This window comes from Uloborus diversus, chromosome 9 (assembly GCF_026930045.1).
Source record: "Uloborus diversus isolate 005 chromosome 9, Udiv.v.3.1, whole genome shotgun sequence".
In the NCBI taxonomy this organism is placed as follows: domain Eukaryota; kingdom Metazoa; phylum Arthropoda; class Arachnida; order Araneae; family Uloboridae; genus Uloborus; species Uloborus diversus.
This window is the reverse complement of record NC_072739.1, coordinates 146,597,152-146,621,269: the sequence shown is the minus strand read 5'-3', so window position 1 is coordinate 146,621,269 and position 24,118 is coordinate 146,597,152. Positions and strand designations below refer to the sequence as shown.

Genomic DNA, 24,118 nt, shown 5'->3' with positions numbered 1-24,118 from the left:
GAACCGCCATTCTTATAAACAACTGGAACGAGCGACTCTTCAGTCATTTACATTTTTTAATGTAGTGAGTAATGTAAATACATAATTAAACAGAGATAGTGTGAATTTTTCCTGTGTCCCACGAACAAATAAACTAAAGTTGTAAAATATACAAGATTTACTCCAGAATTTCATCAACTCCTTCAAAAAAAAAAAAAAAATGACACTATTTCATTTTGGGAACTGTATAGCTCTCGCCTTATGCGCCTTATTTTATGACGTACAAGTTTTCTGGACTGTGAGTTTCTTTCTTTTTTGCTTCTCAAATATTTCCCTGGTTAAAATCTCTCTTTTTTGTAATCCAGTAAAAAAGAAAGACTATGAAGTATGTAAGATAAATAAATAGTTGAATAGTAAAGTAAGAAAAGGTCAAAAAAGCACAAATTGCCAATTACAGCAGACATTTGTTTCGGGTTACAGGGAACGCCTTTTTCAATGCAAAAAGTAATGAGCTTATGGATGAAAAGACATCCGACAAAAGAATGCTTTTTTTTTTTGACGTTGTTTTTTATTACGTTATGAAGTATGTATTAACACAAAACATCTTAGGAACTTTTTCAATAATTACAGACTGGTTTTCCAACCTTTTAGTCACTTAAGTCAAGCCATTTTATCTTTTCAAATTTTTGTCCTGCCAAATTTCCTTTTCAAAGTGTCAGCGTCATACAGCATGGCCTCTTGGACACTTGCCAAATACTTCTTAGCAATGATTAATTTCCAAATAGCAAAGCTAGTCTTTAGCCTTCAGCAGCAAAATTTTAAATACTTTAATTTCTTGTGCGGCTTTTAGAAACGTAGTATAAGTTTCTCCAAATTTCTTTTATTGTTGCAAGACAGCTAGCATAGGCAACAAATTCTTTATGCCTATTGGTGACGATTTTTCAGTCTATGAATAGCAATTTGTATCCGCCTATAGGCAGGGTTGGTATTTTGTCCACTTTTTTGTAAAAAGTCTGGGATGCCGGAAGAAACTGCACAAAATGAAAAATCAACTGATTATCCATACATAAAGTTATTGTTATGGTGTAATAAAATTAGTTTATAATAAACCTCAAGATTCAGAAAATTTTCAAGTGGCCAATGGCCACTAGACTCAAAAAATTTGGTGGCCACCAGTTTTTCGGGTTTTGAAAACAGCGCTCTAGTACAAGAATGGGGGGGCCGATTTCAATTTGTATTTCTTGAAACAAATATTATGAAAGTGATGCTAAAGGAATGCTAACAAGAAATATAAAAAATCTTTAAACCAAAAATAAAGTAGTGTACACAGTGAAAAAAAAAAGTATTTCCCATCAAAACAACAACAAATTCCTTTAAAATCTTTTTGTAAATCATTGCAAATGCCATGGTAGTAAAAATCAACATGCACTTTTCGGGTAACTAGTTTAATGAAAAGAATTAACTGTAAAAAAATTAGCACGAAGGAAATCGAAAAAATATTAGATAAACATATGATTTGTTTTTTTTCAATAATTAAGATTTTTTTTTTTTTTTGGCATAAAAATAATTAACTACAAACCTCCTCCAGTAATATACAATTTGGCATTTACCAAGAATATATTTCCAAAAAAAAACATTCTTTTTGCATTATTTGAACTAAAGGTATGACCAAACATAGCGACTACGTTCACAGCAGAAATATAAGATATAGTTTATAGAAATAGTTTTTTTTCTTTCTATTTTTAATGATATATAGGATTTTTAATGAAATACATTATTTATGGGACAACATGGAACATTGTTTATGGCAAAGGAATGATAAAACGGGGCTCACAGGGGAGGGGGGACTTTCTGCGGTCAAAAACAAGTTGCCTTTTCAAGTTTTAAATTAAATAATTTGTCTTCCTATTTTGACGATTGTTTCAGAATAAAGGCTGTTTGAGTTAATTGGGAATCAAATAGGATCGGAACGACCTTCAAGGGTTTATGTAAAAAAACATACAATATGATTTTTTTTTTCACTTTTAAAGAATCGAAATTTGCAAAATATTTTCATACTTTTAGAACAAGATTTAAAGCAAAACATAAACTGTTTTAGAAAAAGATCAATAATTAATCCTTAAAAAACTACAATTAAGACAAAATAGTCGGTTTTTAGCACAAAAGCATCTAAATCAATTAGAATTTAAAAAAAATGTTCTGAAGATAAAATTTCGCATTTTTCCAGAAAATAATTACGAATTACCCGGGAAAAAAGAGCACATTTTGCGTTGTTATCAATAGTTTGCACTACAATGAACATCCAATGCCATTTTCGGAAACTTAGGCTCTAAAAAAGTCTTGTGCACTGCCATCTGGGAATGACCAAATATGGCGGCTACGACAAAAATTAAGAAATAATTTTTTGAATTTGTGGCGTGAAAACAATTTAAAAATAATAAATCTTCGTGAAACTACAATTCAGTTGAAAAGTTTCTAGCACATTTGCGTGCAAGGCAATGAGGAAAAGATTAAGTTTTAAGAACAAAATTTTTCATTTCTCAAGAAAATTACTTATTTAAATTAAATTTTAAGAAAAAAAAACGAGAAAAAGTTGCAGCACATTTTGCGTTGTTTTGTTTAAGTTTAGTTTGCAGTTAAAGAAAACATCCGATTCTGCTTTGTTTTTGGAAACTTAGACATTTAAGCATCATGTCTACTTCCATCTTATAAATGATCAAAAATGGCGACTACGTTTCATTCGTAGCTGAAAAGACTTTTCGATTAAAAAACGATTTTCCCAATTGACCCTACCATCCGCAGGCTTGTGCTTTAGACGCAGGAAAATGTTTCTCTCCCAATAAATTTGTGCATAATTCCTGTTCACCCTAGGAATTTTTTTCTTTGGAACTATTGAGGGGCAAAAATGGCGTCCACGGTCCTTTTTTATTTTATTGCCAGCGTCATTTTGCCTCAAATCTTTTATATAATTTTTTTTTTCAGGAAACATCGATAAAAACGAAGATTAGAACTCAAGGTACAAAATTCCCTTGGAAAAAAATTGCAAAAAAAAAATTTGGGGGGGGGGCAAAATTTGAAATTTCCCTGACATTTTTAACTATGTCGTTTTCCATGACGGTTCCAGGTTCTCCGGAATGTACGAACCCCGTTTAATAACCGTATTTTCCTGTGCATTATCCGCGGACGGCCTATAATCTGCAGGTTCTAAAATGGGCCTGAAGAAAAAAAAAGTTTTGCATAATCGGAGGCGGTGTAAAAAATAAATAAATTTAATATACCATTTGAGCAACTAAACGTGAAAAGGTTATTACTTTGAAGAAATAATCAAAATTAATCTGAAATATAATCTAAAATACAATGATTTCTTCTTGAAATCATGATTATAGTACGCTAGTTACTTGAAAAACAAAGAGTCAAGACAAAGGAGCAAACGCTCTAATCTTGAGCAAATGGCTTCCTAATTCACTGTATTCTTGCTTTTTTTACATGGCCTAAATCGCGTAAGAGGAGCATTCAAGCATCGTAAAATAACCAACATACAGGCAGGCAGTGAGAAAGGACATGCAAGCTTTGTAAAATAAACAACATTTAGTCGGAGTACGATCTCTATCGGTGAATCCTTATAGTACTGATGCAATGAAATTCTTTTCTTGGGATCTAAATTAAAAATAACCCCCCAAAAAAGTTGGCGACTGTAGAAATTTTTTGGGGTCGCCAATTTTGAAAACTGAGTCGCCACGTGGCGTGGCGACCGTAAATCTTGACCTTTAGTTTATAATTCTAATTATAAATTAATCCTTTAATTTAAATAGAATGATTGTTAACTTTGAATTTAGTAAATTCAAAAAATAATAATAGTAATAATAATAATAATTACACATTGGTGCAACTAATTTTAGATCATGATTTATTTACAATGTGAAAATTTTAATTTTTGAATGTGTGTTAAAATTTAAAAATGTGAATAAGCTATTTGGTGTGATCACACTATTATCAGGTGTAGAAGTAGTCCTATATATCCTATATTTCCTACATTTTCAAAAAAAGCATCAAAAGTGTACTATATTTCCTTTATTTTTGAAATTGTCCTACATTTCCTATATTCTTATAGTTTGTTATAAAAAATTGTAGAAAATTATCATTGAAAAGCCGTTTGGTCACTTGATTTGCACTTTCTTTCACGACTTGACAATTCAAGACTGCTTAAAAACAAGATTTTTTTTTGGAATCTCTGCCAGCACCCGTCTCTTTAAATTTTGTAAAGTATTTTTGACAAAATTTGCAATTTGTTTTAAAAGAAAGCTTCAATGATCTATATTTTATGACAAGCTCTCCAAACTTGATGAAGCACTTTGCCAATAAATTTTCACTAACAACAAAATGTGGGAAGATTCAGCCGCTATTAATGTTAAAAAAAAGGTCTATTTGAAATATTTAAATGTAGGTAATTATGCAAAAAAATAAATAAATAAATAAATAATAAATAAAAGGGATAAATTAACCCTGCCTGAATTCAAAATTTGAACTTCTAACTAAAATCAGAATTTAACATTATTTGAACACTATATTTTTAGCAGAATTTGTTATTGAAAAAAAGGCTTTTCAGAAATTTTAAAAAAGAAATAAAATTTTTACAGGATCCTTCCATTGATATGTCACTATCTTGTTAAAAATTTTGAGTAATAGGGATTGGATGTTACTTAGATGTAAATCAATTCATTTTGGAAAAATACTTCGTAATGATAAAAATTGATCAGCTTTCTAAATGCATTTTAGTAGTGAAAGTCTTTAGCTCCTTTTATAAGATGTAGCATCAGTTGAAAGAGGTTTTTCTCGCAAGCAAAAAGATACTGACATAAGAAAGATCATCTTAAAGCATTAACTCTATAATAAGAGTTTTAAGGCCAATTAAGGTACTGCAATTGGGAAAGCAATAAATTATGCATGCATTACCAAGGAAAGAGTTCCATTTTATCATGATTTATCATAGTACTAAGTACAAAATTCATAAAGAAATAAAAAATTCTTGAACAGATGCTTAACAATCAGAGGCAAAAGAAAAGGTTCATGTACCTTCCAAGGAAAAAAAAATAGTGAAACTTGGAGAAAAAATTGATTTTGCAGTCTGATTAACGTAGGCAGTCAAGGCATAGAAAATGGCCTTAAGCGCGTAAATACATATATATATGTATAAACTTTTTTTTTTCTGAAGCTATTCATTCAAGAGCTGCAGACTCATTCTAAATAAAAGTTATAACTTTTATTTGGATTTTTTAACTGTATGCAGTATGATTAATTGAAATCATTGATAATAATTTATGCAAGAATATCTAGATTATATATACTATGTATTGTTTATTTTTTCATATCAGTATTATTCATAAAACGTGTCCTATATTTGTCCTATATTTTTGGTGGAAAATGTCCTATGTATTAAAAGTTGACCACTTTTACCCCTGTATTATGTATTACAATAAAAAAAAGTAAACTCAATGGAATAATCAAATGAAATGCTTGGAGACATACATACAAAATGAAGATTTATAGACTAAAAACATTTAACTGTTTTATGTTTTTTAATTTTTTATTGATGTCACCCCATAGTGAAATATTTATGTACTCTGCATGTTTTTATGGAAATGTAATGTCATTCAAATTACTACTTTAGTAGGATTGTTGGTACTCAGAACAGTGCACCGGAAGAGAATTTTATTTTGGAGGGGGCCCGTATAACCAAGATTAGCTCCCCTCCCCCCTTTTTTTTTGTAATTTCAATGTTTTTGAAGGGGGAGGGAGCAACAGTGCCCTGATCTTTTGTTCGAGGTGAGGCAAGGACTTCATACTGTCACCCAAGGTGCAACCAAAAATAGTGTTAGGAGGGCACTCTTAAAAATTCTCGCATTTGGTGGGAAGGGTGGAGGGTGGTTCGGGGTTCGCCCCCTGAAATTTTTTTGGAATTATAGTCCTAAGAGCACAGTTTTAGACGGTTTTTGGTAATGCTACGGAGAGGAAAAGTTCGGGAAGGGGGGCCTTCTGCGAAATTTTTTAGAAATTGAGATCTTTAAAACGCCATTATAGACTATATCTTTTGATGTTAGTGTAATGAAAAGAATGGGGCTTTTTAAAGTTGCTCTCGATTGATTTTTTTAAAAAAAAATAGTGAAATCCGTCACCCCTCCTCTCAACTTTTCAAAATTGAAGTTCTAAAAACGCAGTTTTGGAATAACTTCATTGATGTTACAGACAGGGTGGTTCTGGGGCTCTCCCCAATAACTATTTTGAAATTTAAGTCCTAAAAAACGAAGTTTTAAAGAGATATTCAGTGATACTAGATGGAGGGCTTTAAATGCTCCCCACCTTAAACTTTTCGAAAATCTTTTTTTTTTTTTCGCATTCAGATATCATACAGGAGCAGTCAGACACTCTGTCCGAAATTTTTTTGTAATTGAAATCTTAAAACCGCGACTGTGGATTATATTTGGTAAGGTTATAGGAGTTCGGCCATTTTTCAAAATTGAAGCTCCATGAAAGCCATCTTAAACGACTTTCGATGCTTTCAGAAGGCAAGGCATTTAGTATTGTCCCTGAAATTTTTTTAACACTTTAGCCCTGAAAAGGAGGTTTGAGAAGCTCTTTAATGGTTCTAGTGGGTGGAGGGGGCTTGCAAAGTGTAGCATTTTGAAGACTTTCTTATTTTTAGACTGACTAGGAAAAAGAAATATGGGGCGAGGGGGGTGAAAGAAATGAGGTGTTGGACAAAATACACTGATAAATAGTCAGTAACTTTTAATTTTTTTATTTTAAGGTTCTTTTCAAAAGCAATTCAAACTTTTTCATTAACATTAAGCATCTTCGGAAAGAAAGAATTCAAGAATGCTCCTCTGAAAGATAAAACGCAATTTCAGGTCATCTTTGGAGACGTTTAGACGAAACGAGAGGTTTCAGGGATCTTCCTCCGAAGCTTTTCAAAATTAAAATCTTAAACTCACAACTTCAGACTTTTTTGTAGTAACCTTAGTGAAGGGGTGTTTGGTTCGGGGACCCTCTTCCAGAAATGTTTTGAAATTGATGTCTGAAAAATGCCTAAATAAATGCGTCTTTAGGATGTCAATTTCTATCATTACTGCAATTGAACAACTGAAAAATATTTTAAATGTCTTGCAAGGGACGCGAGATAAGAAAAGACACATTTTGAAGACCCTTCTTTTCAGACAGGCTAGAAAGGAAAAAAAAAAAAAGAGGGGGGGGGGAGAAAAAGAGAACTTAATTTGCTAAGCAGTAAGCTGCATCTGTTAAAAAAAATTGAATTTAAAGATTTCTTTTTGGAAGAATTGAGATCTTTTTCCATACATAATTTGCTTTTCTTTTTGTTGAAATGACCTCGCTTCCCCAAGACACGTTCTTTTCTTTAGTAAGGGGTAAAGATCCCCTGACCCCTTTTAAACACCATTAGAATTTTCTCACAGCATCCTATAGTCTGCTTTTATATCCTTATATATTATTTCTGTAGCCTGTTTTTGGTTTCTACGCCAGATTTTCCTCAATTCTTGATCGATTTTTCTGATTTACACCTTATTTTAAAGCTTATGGTGCTGGCTACTGACGAATAATAGACCCACGGTCTAAAAATCGTTTTTTTCAGCCGAAAAACCTGTTTTAAAGAACCAGAATGAGGTTTTCTGTTAAACTTATAATTTTAATTTGCGCTATGACCGACAAAGCTGAATAGCTTGATCGGCAGAGCGTTCTCTTCGTAACTAGGAGAATGCGTGTTCGGGTCCACGTCCGACAATCTGCATCAAAAAATTAGAGAATTATCGCGCATTACATGAACACTTAATTAAGTGAATAACAACTATGAAGGAATAGAATAAATGAGAAGGAAACGCTCCTTGCTGATATGAAAACTTGAAATGACTTTGTGCTAAATTACTTCTGAATTGTGGGTTTTTTTTTTTCTTTTTAAGCTTTGGCTCTGGTAAGAAAATTAAAGCATAATGTAATCGAAAATATAAGTAACAGGTTTAAGATTTCAGAATACAATAGAATTGTTTTTTGTTCAGAAAAAAATAATAAATCGTATATTGAAATATATATTCTTCTAATGAGTTTTTGACTCTTTGTACAAATAAAAAAAAATTACTACCTCAATTTGAAGCGTAAATATATATTTTTTCTTCTTTTTGCAAAAAAACAAATAGCTTATCACATTTTTACTATATTCGAAAATCTACGCTTAAAAAAGAGCATAGTTCAATTTATTTTGTATTTTAACCGTGCTGTTAAATGATGAACACGTGCTACCATCTAAGTCATAATGGTTCAAGCAGCCTGCGGTAACAAATTGAAAAAATTTTGAAGAATAAAAAAATGTTTCTTCAATATCTTATTTTATATATTATTCGAAAACGCCCCTTGCTGTTTCAAAACCTTGATGCTGCCTGTAGTTCTTATGCATTTTTTCAAAGCAAAGTTCTAATGCAGTATTCCATTTTTTACGTCGCTTTCGGCAAAAAAAAAAATAGCCTGTGTGTGTGTTCATATTTTAATAAAGCTTAAAAGCACTGGACTTAGTTGTTTGGTTAAATTGATAAGTTTTTTCGGTAGAGCGTTCGGCTATAAACTATCTGAACTTCGGGCAAGTTTGGCCTGTCCGATGTAATATCAAATTTATATTAGTATTACGCATTACATGTACTCTTAACATACAAACGTAATAAAATAAATGCAGTGGGAATGCTACTTGGTGTTTCGACTCATTTATGCAGGTTACAGTTATCCTTCAGATAAGTTGACTGTTAATCGAAGGATGTTCTTCCTTTTTTTTAAGGCTTTGACTCCATCCAGATCACTCAGCATAATGTAAGCATAAAAAAGTATTAGATTTACCTCAAGGAAATCCTTTTTGCGCAGAAAAACATTTTCATTGTATGCTGAAATGTAGATGTTTCTAATAGCAGTGCTCGACCTTTTGTACAAATGAAAAAATACTACGCCAAATTAAAACTACGAGTTTCACCCAGTAAACCTTTAATTTTTTATTCGCGCGAATACGATATAAAGCATTAAAATTACTATCAACTTCATTAGCAAGAAATCATTTTCTACTCCTCTGCTTTCTGCTGAAAAAAAAAATACTTTTTGTCTACGTTCGAAAAATTACACTTAAAAAACGAACTCAGTTCAACTGGTTTTGGTTTTGAATTTTAAAAGAGAAACATGTGCGGGCATTTAATCCGTAACTGTTAAAGCAACCTTCTATGTGAAATAGTTCAATATTCAAAGATAAAAACACTTATTTCAATCTAATTTATTATTTCTCTAGCAGAGCTTCCCCAGGATTAAAAAAGGGCAGGGTGCTGTTTTTCAAAAAAAGGGCACTTTCTCGAAACTAAAAGGCATGTTAATTATAGCTTCAAAGCATCAGTGGATATAGTCGTAGGATATTACTGTTATTCCTGGGTTCAAATGTCTTACTGTAGCAACAAAAAAACTTTAAAACATTTATGAATTACCTCGTAGGACCTATAGTTTATAATCATTTTCAAAGGAAGCGATTGGGACTAAAAATTGGGGAAGAGGGGGGGGGGGTAAAAGGGGGGTTAAAAAAAGAAAGCAACTAAAAGCCATAGGATTTTTAGCATCTGCAAGAAAAAGGAAAGATAAAAAGAGAGAAAACAGTACAAAATTTTGCTAAGGCTGGTTTCGAGAGCATGTGAGTGGTAATTGATGCAAATCTAACAGCTTAACTCACGTTTCTCTTAAGATTTTGATGAATTATGTACTTAATAACTTTCCCCAACGACACACTTTAACATGAATTAGACTTACATTAGTTACCACAAAGTACTTTGAGATGTCACAAACATTTGGTAACAATTTCATTAAGCAAGAATGACTTGTTTATGTAAAACAATTGATTTACTAATATCTAAACAATAAATATATAAAGTAAAAGTTTCTGCTTGTGGCTAAATAATGTTTTGTAAGCATACATAAGTAAAACAAATTATTATGATCTGAAAATTTGGACATTCTGCTTTTTTTTTATTTTAATAATTTCTAGTTTTGATTTCTAAATTGGAAAACAAAGAATGAACTATAAAAGGGGGAGGGGGCGGAAAACTAATTCTTTCAGCTGTTACTAGCTGTAACTTAAGACTTTTAAATCCAAAAGTAATAATTGCTCTTGGAGTAACCACCACCATAAGGAAACAAAAACCAATAAACAGCACCAGTTTCAAAGCACTTAGTATTTATTTTCAACGATTAAAAGTCATTTGTTTTCATTTGAAATGTCAAAAATCATCCACATTTGACTTTTAAATGCTGAATTCTTTTTATTTTTGTCATATTTTTGCGTTTCTTTGATGCCACGTGTACGCGAAATATTAGCGTTTTGCTGTTAATCTGCAGCAATCTTTTAGCATCTGCTTTCAGTTTTCAATATTTCTTATTATTTTTTGAGTAGTACACAATATGAAGAAAACTGAGCAAAAATACAAACGTATTTTTCAGATAAAAAAAATTATCGGCGTGCGTATAAAGCACAATAATAAAATAGAGCATATTATCCGCTAAAACAGCTGTTTCAGCAAATAATCGTGATTTTGATTAATTTACACTAAAATAAAATTTAAGAAAAAAAAAAAAAGATTAAATTCGCAGCGCAAGAAAAAAAACGGGAAAAAAAATGGCGCGGATTTTAGACGTTGGCGGATTTTAGGTCGGTGGATTTGTGGCGCTCCATTGCATCTACTTAATTCTAATTCAAAATGGAAAAGCACTATTAAAAATATGAATTTGATTGAAAGATTATAAAATGCAGGGCTAGCTTAACGTTTATCTGGCTGGAAGAGAAATAGAGTTTTCTTAACATACATGTCAATTGGACAAAGAAACACTTCCCTTGTCATGAAGCGATAAGGAGGAAGGATGACAGCCAGTATTCTTCGCTACAGCCCTCCATTATTAAATAAAGGGCGATGGGAAGCCTGAGGCAAGGAGCAAGGAAGTGATTCTGGGAATTCAGCAGTGGCTTATCAGTAGTGTTCCCAAAAGTGAAAGGTCCTTGGAAGAACATTGTTAAGTCTCTAGAATGCCCAGTAGACCACTTTTTATCCCTTGTAAATGATAATGGAAGGCATGCTTTTCTAATAGTCAGCTCAATGGCAATCCTAGTTAAGAGGCGAGGGGGAGGGGCGGATGTCTGCTGTTTTCACTTAGAAGAAAGTCATTGTGGGAAAACAATGGAAAGGGACACTGGCTCCTTCTTTTTTCTAGTAAAAATCTTAAATCCAAAGGATGCCAGTTCATGAACAAAAAGGCAATTAGGGTGCCGTTTTACCGATAAAACGGCAAGTTGGGCGCGTTCTAAGAATCAAAGGGCAAGTTGGGCGCGGCGCCCTCCCGCCCAATCCTGGGGGAAAGGGTCTGTCTCTAGAATGTTCGTTTCAATCACTACGTAAGATCTTCGTCATTCTTTAATCAAATTCCATGCTTTTCGAATAACTTTAAATCGTATCATGCTGGTTAATGACAAAACATAGAAGCATGATCTTATTATTATTATTATTATTATTATTTTGGCAAAAAGCTTTTTTGCTGTTTTTCATTACGCATTCCTTCAATGAATATCTTTCGAAAAGGAAGGCGCAATTGCTAGGTTTGTTGGGGTGTCGGGCTGTTAATCAGAATGGCGCCAATTCGAATCCGTGCCAATAAATATCTCTTTAATATTTCTTTTTTTCCCCTCAGATGCTCACATGGGCAGGACTGTATTTGCCACAACCTGTTTTTTTACATGCACAATTATTGCTTTTTCACGAGTCACTACTCAGCCACACTTTTAATGATATTTATGTTTGAATTAAAAATATGTACGACCAAAAGGTGAGCGATGATCAAATTATCCCAACGTTGTATTTAACGAGGTTTTGTTACTGATGTCTTTAAATTACATGCCTTCTCTTCTAAGCTTACTTTTTTTTCGGTTCTTCCTCATAATGTTCTTCCTTTGAAATTCTTAAAGAGCGAAATACCTTATGAAACGATTCGAAGCACAGTGCGGAGTTCCGCACGGGTCGACTAGTATATATATATTATTGTTACCATAATCCCTTCTCGACACCCCTCACCTCCTCCTGCGGCACCCAATTCGGAAATCTGATCTAACTTTTTATAATTTTTACTATCATTATCATAATTATTTATTATTATTTTTTCTAGCTAAAAGTATGGAAATTCTTTGTGCGCAACTAAAACCAAAAATAACTAATTACCTTTAGCCAAAAAAATTCCAGATTTCGGAGGGGGCCCGGGCCCTCTCAGCCCCTCCCTTATATATGCCCTTGTAATGAGTAAGGGGGTAGATAGCTTTAAAATGGCTATTAATCTTCATTGGGGACTAATAAATTGACTAGGAACAGCGTAGACGGGTTCAGAATCTGTTGCTGATCATCACATTTGTATTACAAGAACAGATTTCACTTCATGTCAACATTTCCTTAATAAATATCTAGTAGTCCCCCCCCCACCCCCTTTTTTTAAAATATGATTTTTAATGTTTTGAGACTCTAACCTTTAAAAACTTTTGTTTCTACTTTTTAATTTTATAAATTAAAATATTATGGGCAATAAACCTCTACATTACAGATAAACAAAAAAATTTACAGCTGATGTGTTTGTTTTCATAAATGCTATTACATGTATTATAACTTATTTACACTCATTTGATTTATGTACACACTTGCATAAACTTTAACAGATCTTAATTTTTTCATTTTCACTTTAAAATATTTTTCAATCAGTTGTTTATATACATATTTATGTATGCTATTTTTACATTAAAATATTACTTGAATAGGAAGAATCTATTTAATTACTTATTATTTTCAATACTATAATTATATACTATATTTATCATTTTTAAACTTCAAACTTTTAACTTAATCTTTCAGTTTACCGAAAAAGTGGACAAAATGACGTTTTGTCCGGGGCAGTTTTTTACGGGGTGGACAAAATAGGACAACCATGCCTATAGACGACCCATTTAAATGCTGCCTGTCAATAAGATTGGTACTTTTTAGGGTAAAAAGGACCCACTTGGCAATGATACAAAATTTTTTGGTACAGTATAACTTCAATTTAACAATACCCAATTTAACAATTTCCTCAATTTAATGATACATTTCGACCAGCAAAACTGCTCTCCAAAGCATTCCAAACATTTCCACCGAAATAAATAGCAACAGTCCAGTTTAAAAAAAAAAAAAAAAACTCCTATAAAATGATTTTGAATTTTAACACCTATTTTGTGGAAAATGTCACTTTTTTTGTGTACAATGCTTAAAGTACTTACAGAACAATTTTGGTCAAATGATTTTGCATTGCTGAACATCCTATGGTATTCTGCTTGGGGATCAGCATATCTTCTTTTCATCCCTTTGTGTTCTTACGAAAACGATTTAGCACCTAAAACAAGTTACTCTACACAGACAGAAATATTGAAATTTAGTAAAAGGTGTGATTTCTTCTCTAGTAACTGAGCACTTGCATTGCAATTTGTACTGTCATGGTCTTGGAAATATACATTTGAACCCCCTTAATGGAATAGCCATTTTGCTGCAAAAAAAATTCTAATAAGCGGGATATTCTATTAACCCGGATCAAAATAGCATGTTACGTTAGTTTGGTACATCGAAAATATATTAAGCGGGATATTCTTTTGACCGATATTCTAATATGTGGGCTCGACTGTACATGTATTAAGCTTTATTTTAAGTTTCCTGATGTATTGTAACATCATTCTAACTTTTTAACATTGATATTTGTTTTTTTTTTTTTTTTACAATTGATTTAACTTTCCGTTGCAGAGCTGAATATGGAGTCTTTTGGAAGTGTATTCAAGCTGGTGCAATGTACCTCTTTACTCAACTTTGTAAAATGTTAGCATTAGCAACATTCTTTCCAGCTACTGAAGTTAGTAGCATTGGCCGTATTGAAACTTTAACGGTATGTCTTTCCTTTATTGATTTTTTGTATTATCATTTTATTAATATTTTTGGGACTTTTCTCTTATTGCACAATGTAGATTGGTTATACTATGAAGGATCTTCAATTTTTCCTAGACGGGGTAAGAATTTTTCAATCCTTACCCATCTTTATTCAAGATTTTGTAATTTTGTTTGGAATTTCAATTCTGCTAAAAAGACTCACAGAAGTAGAGTTAATTTAAGCTTGGAATGGTTTTTTAATAAATATTTTTAAACACTTATTAATGAATTATTGGCAGCCACATTGCATTATAATATTTCAAAAAGATTTTTTATTTTTTACAGTGATACCTTACAGTAATAAAAAGTAAAACAACGATTAATTTTTTTTAAAAAAATCTATTTTGCTTCAATATTTTGTCAGCAATAGAGGGATATCTAGCTTCGTCCTTGTTTCAAATGTTTTTCTGGTCTATATTTGTCTCTTTTTTTGTGTAGTTTTAAATCTCTTCTCTACTTTTTGGACCATCGATCTTGTTCTGGGGCCTGAATTTACCATCCCCGAAAGATTGCCGTCCTTGGCTTGCTCCCCTATTCCCACTTTTTCAAATTAGCATTCATATTTGTAACTCTCATTCTATTTATATATTTAAAACATCAGTCTGTTTGTTTCCTCAGTTGGCATCAATCTATCTTTACTTATCTATTTATGCAGCAATAAGAAAATATTGAGACATTTGGCAAATCATACCAATTTAAGGAAAGCTCTCTCTGTATAAAATTGCATGATAAATTATTAGAGGTTGTTTTTTCTTTTGTCTGATTGCAGTTGAAGATCTGTTTGTTTTCAAACTAAAACTGCTAAACTTCTTTTGGGAATCACTATTTGTCAAGTTTGTCAATATAGTAGAACCTCTGTTATCTGAACCTCTATTAACCAAAACTCTCCATTAACCGAAGTCAGTTTTAATTCACTTTTTTTTTCTTTTTCATTTTCTATTATCATCTAAAATTTTCTCTTAACGAACATCCATATTAAAAAATTCCCCTCCCCCCCACATTTCTTTTGTATGCCACCCGTCTTTTCCAAACTACAAGTGCAGACAAATATTTTGGAATTCCTTCTCACAAGCTCAATTCTTGGTATGAGTGTACTCTTCCCCACTTTCAAGCATTCCTATTCTGAACAAAAAAAACACCCCATTTTGAAATTTGGAAGGTCATACTGCCGAGTCCCAGAACAATCAAATGTTATTGAACTGTCTGTTTCCAAGCAAGTGCAAAGAATCACCTCTTTTGTCATCTCAAGAACAGAGAAGTTTTCTTCGCAGAATTTGGAAAGGGAGTGGTCACTTTGTGTCACTTATCCTTTGTGGTCAATTCTATTTCAGAAAAAGGGAAGGGAAGCAGTGTTGGGCATCAACTAAAAAAATCAACTAAATTTGTAATTGATTGATTAGTTGACTAAAGTAATCTGACTCCCATTTAGTTCAGACTAATATTTTAAAAATTTAATTCAATTGCAGACGAAGATTAACGTTAGTTTAAACTAACTCGTTAGTTGACTAAAAAAACTAATTTAGTTCAGATTGATTTAGTTCAGATTAAATTAATCAGATTGAATTTAGTCAGACTAAAAGTAATCAGATTAAAAGTAATCAAATTGATTTGATTACTTTTTTAATTCAGATTACATTCGTAAAATATAAATATCACATGAACAGAGGCACATTTGTATTTCTACGTGTATATATATATTTATGCAAGCATACACGAGTTCATGCGTGTACATACGACTACATGCGGGTATATACGTATATAAACGTGTTATCCCGCGTATGTTCGTGTACGGAGGTAGATTTGAAATTTTAAGTAAATGTACATATTTATGTGTGCATACACCAGTAAATACGTGTATATACGAGTATGTACGTGTATATAAGAGTATGTACGTGTACACATAAGAATATGCGTTTAGATACGTGTTACCCCGAGTATACTCGTGTAAAATGGTACATTTGTATTTCTACGTCATATTCCAGCGTGCGTATACGAGAAAGTACGTGTATATACAAGTATGTTCGTGCACACACGAGAATATGCTTATAGATATGTGTTACCCCGAATTTACTCGTGTAAAGAGGTCCATTTCTATTTAAACGTGTATATACATATTTATGCAGGCATATACGAGAAAATACGTGTATATACGAGTAAGTACGTGCACACACGACAATTGGCTTATAGATACGTGTTTAACCCGAGTATACTCGTGTAAGATGGCACATTTGTATTTCTACGTGTATGTGCATATTTATGCGTTTATAAGCGAGTAAATACGTGTATATACGAGTATGTACGTGTACACACGATTATGCGTATAGATACGTGTTACCCCGAATATACTCGTGTACAGAGAAATTTGCTTTGAATATACATATTCAGGGTTCGCGTTTAAGCGCTATAGCGGGTTTTTTACACAAATTCGCGGGAAAGGGACGCAACTTCCGCGAAAATTCGGGTCCTAGGGACCCAGAACACCCAAAAGATAAAAACCAGAAAAAAAATTGTAGAAAATGCTGAAGATCTATCTAGTGAATGCTTTTAAGCTTCAATGACCAGGAGAATCAACAGAAAAGGATTAAAATGACCCTATCTCTGTATCAGCTATTCAAACACACCCCTACTGTTGACCAGTCAATGGAATTTTAGTGATAAGACTGGAGCTTACAGTGACCTCCTGGGCAGAGCTCAAGGAGCAAAATATTGCAAGTTCATAAATAGTCCATTGTACTCTATTCTAAGACTAAGTTCTCCCTCAACTTTTATCTCGGGGAAATTCCTGAAAACAACAATAAAGATCAAAAGTAAGAGTGGTTTCAATGCAATCTTCAGGATTGATACAGGACAGCTGAGAAGTAAAAGCTTATCTATTTTGCATTCACCTAACCAGAATTACTTTTGAAAATTATTATCTTGCATCCTCAATAAAAGGATGGGTGAAAAAAAAAATGGCGAACATTTTCCCGATCGCACAAAACACAAAGTTCCGAACCTAAAATTTTTCTTGTTAAATTACTTATGAATATGAATTTTATACAAAAGCACTTTAACCTTGGTCATTTTCTAGTAATTCACCTATTTCTGAGGGGCTATTTTTATTTGGACTTGCAAAAGTCACGTATTAATCGCTCGCGCCATTTTGAAAATGGCGAAATTTTAAAAGTAGCACCAAAGCCAACACAGATATTTTAAAAGAGTCACAATGAAGTCAAATTTTCTAATTTAAGATTGCAAATGAGCAATTTTCATACTCATGTGAGAAAATGTTTCGTTTTTGCGATCGCGATTTTTGCGTTGTGTTACTTCTGTTGGGCTAAATGCCTTTATTTTTTGTTTCTTGAAGGATTTCACCAATATTGTTTAAAAAAAAATTTGTAACTTACCTTTTGCCATTCCGGGAAAAACCTTGCACGGGAAATCCCATCCACCTGCCACCGACACTCAAATGTCCGAGTTTGAATCGGAAGTGTTCGGAAAGATATGTGGCACGCTATGATTGGTTGCCGTCATTCGGCAGATGTCGGTAAACTTCCGACAAAGCACATGTCGATCACATGAGAAAACCATGTTGAGGTGTTGGGTGCTGAATGTCAAATTAAATAAGAATTGTGCAACCTGCAAGCTGCGTTTTTTCGGGTTGAGTTGTTCTTGCAATATACAAATAAGGTAACGTCACATTGTTACGAGCAAGGTCGGATCTGGCTGTAAATACTTTGACCGGCCGTAGCTCGATCGCTACTTTTTCTCTCACTTGTCTCCTCGTCTTGTGTTGTTTGTGTTTGTAAATGTGTTCGTCCATGTCATCATAAGTTTTTGCTACTGGCCTCTTAGGTGAGGTCTGATCTTTTCTGAATGATTCACTATTGATGTCTTCAGTTTTGGAAGCGCGTGCTGCCATGACGTCCAAAAAAGTGAAAAGTTATAGTCCAATTTAAGTGGGTCGTTTGGTCTCCGAGGAAAAAGGATCGTGTCCATCTTCGATATTTTTTCCTGATATGGTGAACTTGGCTCCTAAGGTGTGAACTGACCAGCGTGCAATTCTGGGGAGATTGCGATGCCGTCCTTCTACCTGTGGGGATTCACTATGGAACATCGACAGGACTTTTTGACACCTGCATGGACTTATTGTAAGATCCTTTTGATTTAACACAATTTAATTTTCTTCAGAGGACCAAATTATTGTAATGTAACCATTTTATAATACATGTTAAATAAATGTTTTTCAGTGTAAAGAATGATTCATGTTTTATTTTCTTCGGGCAGACCACTCCCTCAAATTTTCAGTTGGAAATGAGTTGCCTAATTTTCAGCTTAGCTGTAGGCTATTAGCTCTATAACATCTAAAATTATATCCAACAGGTGGTAGCAGAGTCGTGTGGTTGACCTGCCCGGAGAAAATCGAATCATTTTTTAATATGGAGAAAGATTATTGAAATGTTGAGAAGTTGGGCTCCCATAATTGGGCTACCTGGTCCAAAGATATAAAAATGGTGCTCATAGAAAGGGATTTATGGGAGATTACCCAAAAGAAACCAGAAGGGGAATTAACTAGTGCTGACAGAAAAAGATGTGGCCAAGCTTTAGCCGTCATCTATTTAAACTTATAAAAAGACATAAAAAGGTTAACTGATAATTTGGAAGATCCTAGTCAAGCTTGGAAAGCCCTTAAGACAAATTTTGAACCCCCATCTTTGGCCAGAGTAGCCGCACTATGGGAATCCTACTTCTCTTGCAAAATGCAAGAAGGTGAAACGGTGGGATTATTCGCAGCAAGGTTGGGGTGAATTTTTAACCAATTAGTCGAAAATGGATATATTATGGAAGAAAAACTCAGAACTTTTCAATTGATACGGCATTTACCTCCAAATTTCAGCAGTATTGTTCAAGCCATCTACAGATGGGAAAAAGAGAGATTTACCTTCTCTAAAGTAAAAGACGAACTACTGGCTGAGGAAGGCAGGATTAGGTATTTGGCCGAAGAGCCTAATGTAGAAAATTCGGCAATGTTTTCAAAACCCGGAAACTCCGGAATGGCAAATGGTAGGAGTAAATTTCTTGCTAAAAATAAAGTTTGTTACATTTGTAAAAAGAAAGGGCATATTGCGTCGAGGTGTTGGAGCCGTAACAAAGTAAAACAGGATAAGAATTTTAAATTCAAAACCAAAGAAGACCCTCAGGCAGGAATGTTTTGTTCAGTAAATGAAAACGAAATTTCTGCAAACACTACCTACCCAAAATGTGAGGATACATGGCTATTGGATAGCGGCAGTACATCTCATTTTTGTCGAGATAAGTCATTGTTTGCCGAACTAGAGCCTGTACAAAACACACAAATGGAGGTAGCCATAGGAAACGTGAAGAGCCAAGTAGAGGGCATTGGGAAAGTAATTTTTAAAATTGAATCAGATGGAAAATTAGTTACCATCACCCTCAATAATGTTTTCTATGCTCCAACACTTGGACCCAAGTTACGGATAGTTGAGCGCGAACGCTGATATTTATGCGTGCATATAAGAGAATAGGAGTATGTACGTATTCACACGAGTATATGCGTATAGATAAATGTTACACTGAGTATACTCGTGTGTAGAGGTCGTTGTATTTACACGAGAATATGCGTATAGATAAATGTTACACCGAGTATACTCGTGTGTAGAGGTACATTTGTATTTAAGATTGCATATACATTTTTATGCGTGCATACATGAGAAAATACAAGTATATACGAGTATGTACGTGCACATACAAGAATATGCGTGTTTAACCCGAGTATACTCGAGTAGAGAGGTACATTTGAATTTTTGGTTAAAATACATATTTATGCGTGCATACACGAGTTAGTACGTGTGTATACGAGTAAGTACGTGTATATACGAGTGTGTACGTGTATATACGGAGCTGTACGTGTTAACCTGAGTATATTCGTGTCTACAGGAATTTTGTATCTCTACGTGCAAACAGAAGTAAATACGTGTATATACGAGTTCGTAAGTGTAAACACGAAATTTTAAGTATAAATACGTATTTCCCGAGTCTATTAGTGCACGGATTTATATTCAAACTTCTAAGTGTACACAATGTTTATCAGTACAGCGTTTACAGACTTTCAGGGCAGATAGAGTACACCTAGACGGGGGGAAACACATAGCAATGCATGGTCGAAAACACTTTCCTGGCGCGGTAGTGACAACACCAATCACCAAAAAGACAAAACACGAATAAGAAAAGAGAACATGTTCAGAACCTTTAGTACAGCAAAAACTAAGGAAAAAGAAAATTAAGGGGCCAACGATCATCATCAAAGAAGGTGTTCGAAATTACGACCCCGCCCGTAATATCGAAGTTTAGCAAAAATACCGGGCGGGTCCCGGACTTCCTGGTGGAACAAAAACCACGTGTGCGCATGCACCGTCAGCTGATTCTTCGGTTTACGTAGCAACATCTGTTGTATGCACCAGACAAATCTTACCAGTATTTTTGCTGCATTAAAAATAATAAACATGTTTGCTCCTCTTAATCGTGCCCTGTCTTACGCTTTGTGTCGTCACTATCGCGTCTAGGTGCACTGTATCTGCCCTGAAAGTATGTAAACGCTGTACTGATACACACTGTATACTTATTTATGTGTGCAAACACGAGTAAATACTTGTATATACGAGTATGTTGGTGTACATACTAGAATTTGTGTATGGATACGTGTTAACCCAACTAAACTCGCGTACAAAGGTAAATTTGTATTTAAACGTTTATATACATATTTATGCATGCATATACGAGAAAATACGTGTACAAACGAGTAAGTGCGATTCCACACGAGAAAAGACGTAAAGATACGTGTTTAATCTGAGTATACTCGTGTACAATGGTACATTTGTATTTCTACGCGTATATGCATATTTATGCATTTTTACACGAGTAAATACGTGTATATACAAGTGTGTACTTGTACACACGAGAATATGCGTATAGATACGTGTTACCCCAAGTGTACTCGTGTACAGAGGTAAATTAGCTATTAAACGTGTATATATATATTCATGCGTGCATATAAGAAAAAATGCTTGTATTTTCGAGTATGTACGTGTACAGACGAGAATATGCATGTAGATACTTGTTTAACCCGAGTATACTCGTGTACAGACGTACATTTGTATTTGTAAGTTAAAATACATATTTATGATGCATACACGAGTTAATGCGTGTATATACGAGTAAGTACGTGTATATATGAATATGTGCGTGTATACACGTATGTAAACGTGTTAATTCGAGTATATACGTTTACACACTAATTTTGTATTTGCCACGTGTATGTACATCAAAGTACGTGCAAACACAAGTAAATACGTGTATATACGAGTATATAAGTGTAACTTGTTATCCCGAGTATATTTTTATGTCCAAGTGCATGTCAATTGCAGATACAAAGAGGGGTCATGAAGGTCAGGACCCGCTCCCCCCCCCCCCCCCCCCCCCCCCCACCGCGGGGAAAATTTTGAACGTTTGCTTGAAAAATACAAAAAAATATCAAAACCATGAGAAAATGTAATAATCTTTTTTAATTTTTTTTTGGGGGGGGGGGCATTACAGTAGAACCTCGATAATTTGAATTAATTGGAATCCGACCCAATCCGGAATATCGAAAATCCGGAGAATGAAAAAAACAAAACAAAATAAAACATACTCACTGAAAATCACCTTAAAAGGAAACACATAGAATTACAAATAAACAGTAAACATGTCTACTTTGTTATTACAAAGTCTGTAATCTTCTCCTGTGACAGTTCAATTTTTTCCCTATCGAGTAAAACAGATTGATTCAAAACTTGCATTGCAAAGAAAAGGGAACTCAATCAACGACATAACACGGTCTTGCCCATGAGAGGGTTAAATAAATAATTATTATGGAATTTTGACTAGAGACGTACCGAGTACTCGGTAACTACTCGGTACTCGGCATACTCGGCCAATTTGCCGAGTACTCGGTACTCGGCCAAATTTTGATCAGATACTCGGCCAATACCGAGTAGTTGCAAAAAATTGAATATTGTCCAAGACAGATATTAAAATTTATAAAAAAGCGCAAGCATATTTAATATTCTGCAATCATTTACAAGTCAATTTTAAATTTTGAGAATAATGAAGTTTTTAATGCTTTAATGGAATAAATCTTTATTTTAATGTCCCCCAAAGTTAATAAAACTTATTTATTAAAAATTGTGCAAAAAAGGTAAGTGTAGAAAATATAGAATTTTTACATAAACAATAGATTTTTGCTACAAACAAAAATTAGTTATAAGAAATATAAAAAATCTTTTGCTTAAAAAAAGGGAAATAAAACAACGTTAAAAGCATAGTGCAGGAACACTGCAGACACATGTTTTGGCGTTACAGGAAATTCCTTTTTCAATGCACAAAATGCGAGCTTGTAGATTTAAAGGCGTCCAACAAAAGTCAGATTTTTTTGCCGAATGTCTTTACATTCTTTAGCTCACATTTTATGCACTTATAAAGACGTTCCTTTGTAGCGCAGAAACACGTGTTTGCAGTGTTCCTGCACATTTGCTTTATTTGCTTTTAAAAATTATTTATGTTTGGCGGACTAGAACTAAAATAGATTGGTATAGTTTGTCTTAATTCCAACTTAATCAATCATACCTTTTATTTATTTATTTTTAATTTTAAAAATAATTTTTTTGTAAAATTTTTGATCTAAACAAAATTTTTTAAATAATGTGAAATTAAATTTCAGCAGGAATTTAGTTTTAAAAACTTTTATATGGACAAAGAGGTCTATACAACTATTCCAATATGCTCAAAATTGATCACATGTTTGTCAGTGGTTCTTAAAACATAATTAGTACTTGTTAACTCGGCCGAGTAGTGAAATGCCGAGTACTCGGTAACTCGGTACTCGGCCGAGTAGTGAAAGGCCGAGTACTCGGTACTCGGCTACTCGGCCTAAGTGCTACTCGGTACGTCTCTAATTTTGACGATCGCTCTTTAAATGTAAAGGGAAATCGGTCAAATCGATCGAGCCGGATTATCCGGTGATCCAGACTAACGGGGTCCGTGGCGCCAACTTCAAATTTGTAAGGTTTGTTTTTGAAAATTTTTCGTGTTTTAATAGGTTTTTTGAAGGTGGGGGAGCCCCCCAGAATATGAGGGACTTTCTTATTTAAGGAGGTTTATCCCCTTATGTAAGTTACTCAGAAACAGACCATGCATCAGCCGTCTGGATTTTAAAAAATGGATTTATTCCAATAAAACCAGAAGCAGTGTGGTCTACGGGGGGGGGGGGGTTGGAGGGCGTGGTCAGTGGAGAGGTTGGTTCAAACTTAAAATTTTTAGCGCTTGTTTTTGAAAAAAATTTGTACTTATGTTTTTTTGGGGGGAGCCCCCTTCCCCCGTAATTTGAGGGGGGTACAATCTAGAAGGGGTATCCCCTTAAGTAAGTTACTTTGAAACAGAACAAGCATCGGCCATCTGGATAAAAAAATTCAAGCATTTTATTCGAATAAGATCAGAAGTGGTGTGGCCTACAGGGGGGGGGGATTAGTGGGGCGGGTGGCACAGACTTCAAAATTTTAAGATTTGTTTTTGGAAAATTTTCGCATTTTTGACCACCCCCCATAATTTGAGTGGAGTGAATTTCTTTTTGAGAGGGGGGCATCCCCTCATATAAGTAACTGCAATAGGGAATAGGCATCGGCTTTCTGGATATGAAAAATATCAAGCCTTTATTCCAGTACTAGTGGTACCCGCACGGCTTTGCCCGTAATAGAAAATTAAAAGGTCTTTTGGTCCGCCTGTATATTTACAAATAATGTATGGTGAATTTTATCGCCAATTGGCTTATGCCCATGTTATGGTTCCACGTTATGGTAATCTCTTCCATCTTATGATAATTTTGTTCCTAAAATCGGAATAGAAAAATGACCACATCGAATTTTAAAAAATCGCTTTGAGGTGCACACCCCCATGATACAAACTAACTTTGCGAAATTTCATGAAAATCGGCCGAACAGTCTAAGCGCTATGCGCGTTACAGAGATTCAGACATCCAGACATCCTCCAGACAG

General features: G+C 33.9%; 1 protein-coding gene across 1 annotated transcript in view; it reads left to right on the top strand.

The window, feature by feature from the left end:
• Positions 1–19: 19 nt before the first annotated feature.
• Positions 20–24,118, top strand: part of LOC129229439 (BOS complex subunit TMEM147-like) — a 40,306-nt gene continuing 16,207 nt past the window's right edge. Inside the window, 3 exon segments of the mRNA XM_054863749.1 lie at positions 20–238; positions 240–277; positions 13,854–13,992. Coding sequence (XP_054719724.1) covers positions 200–238; positions 240–277; positions 13,854–13,992 — 216 coding nt within the window. The 5' untranslated portion in view covers positions 20–199.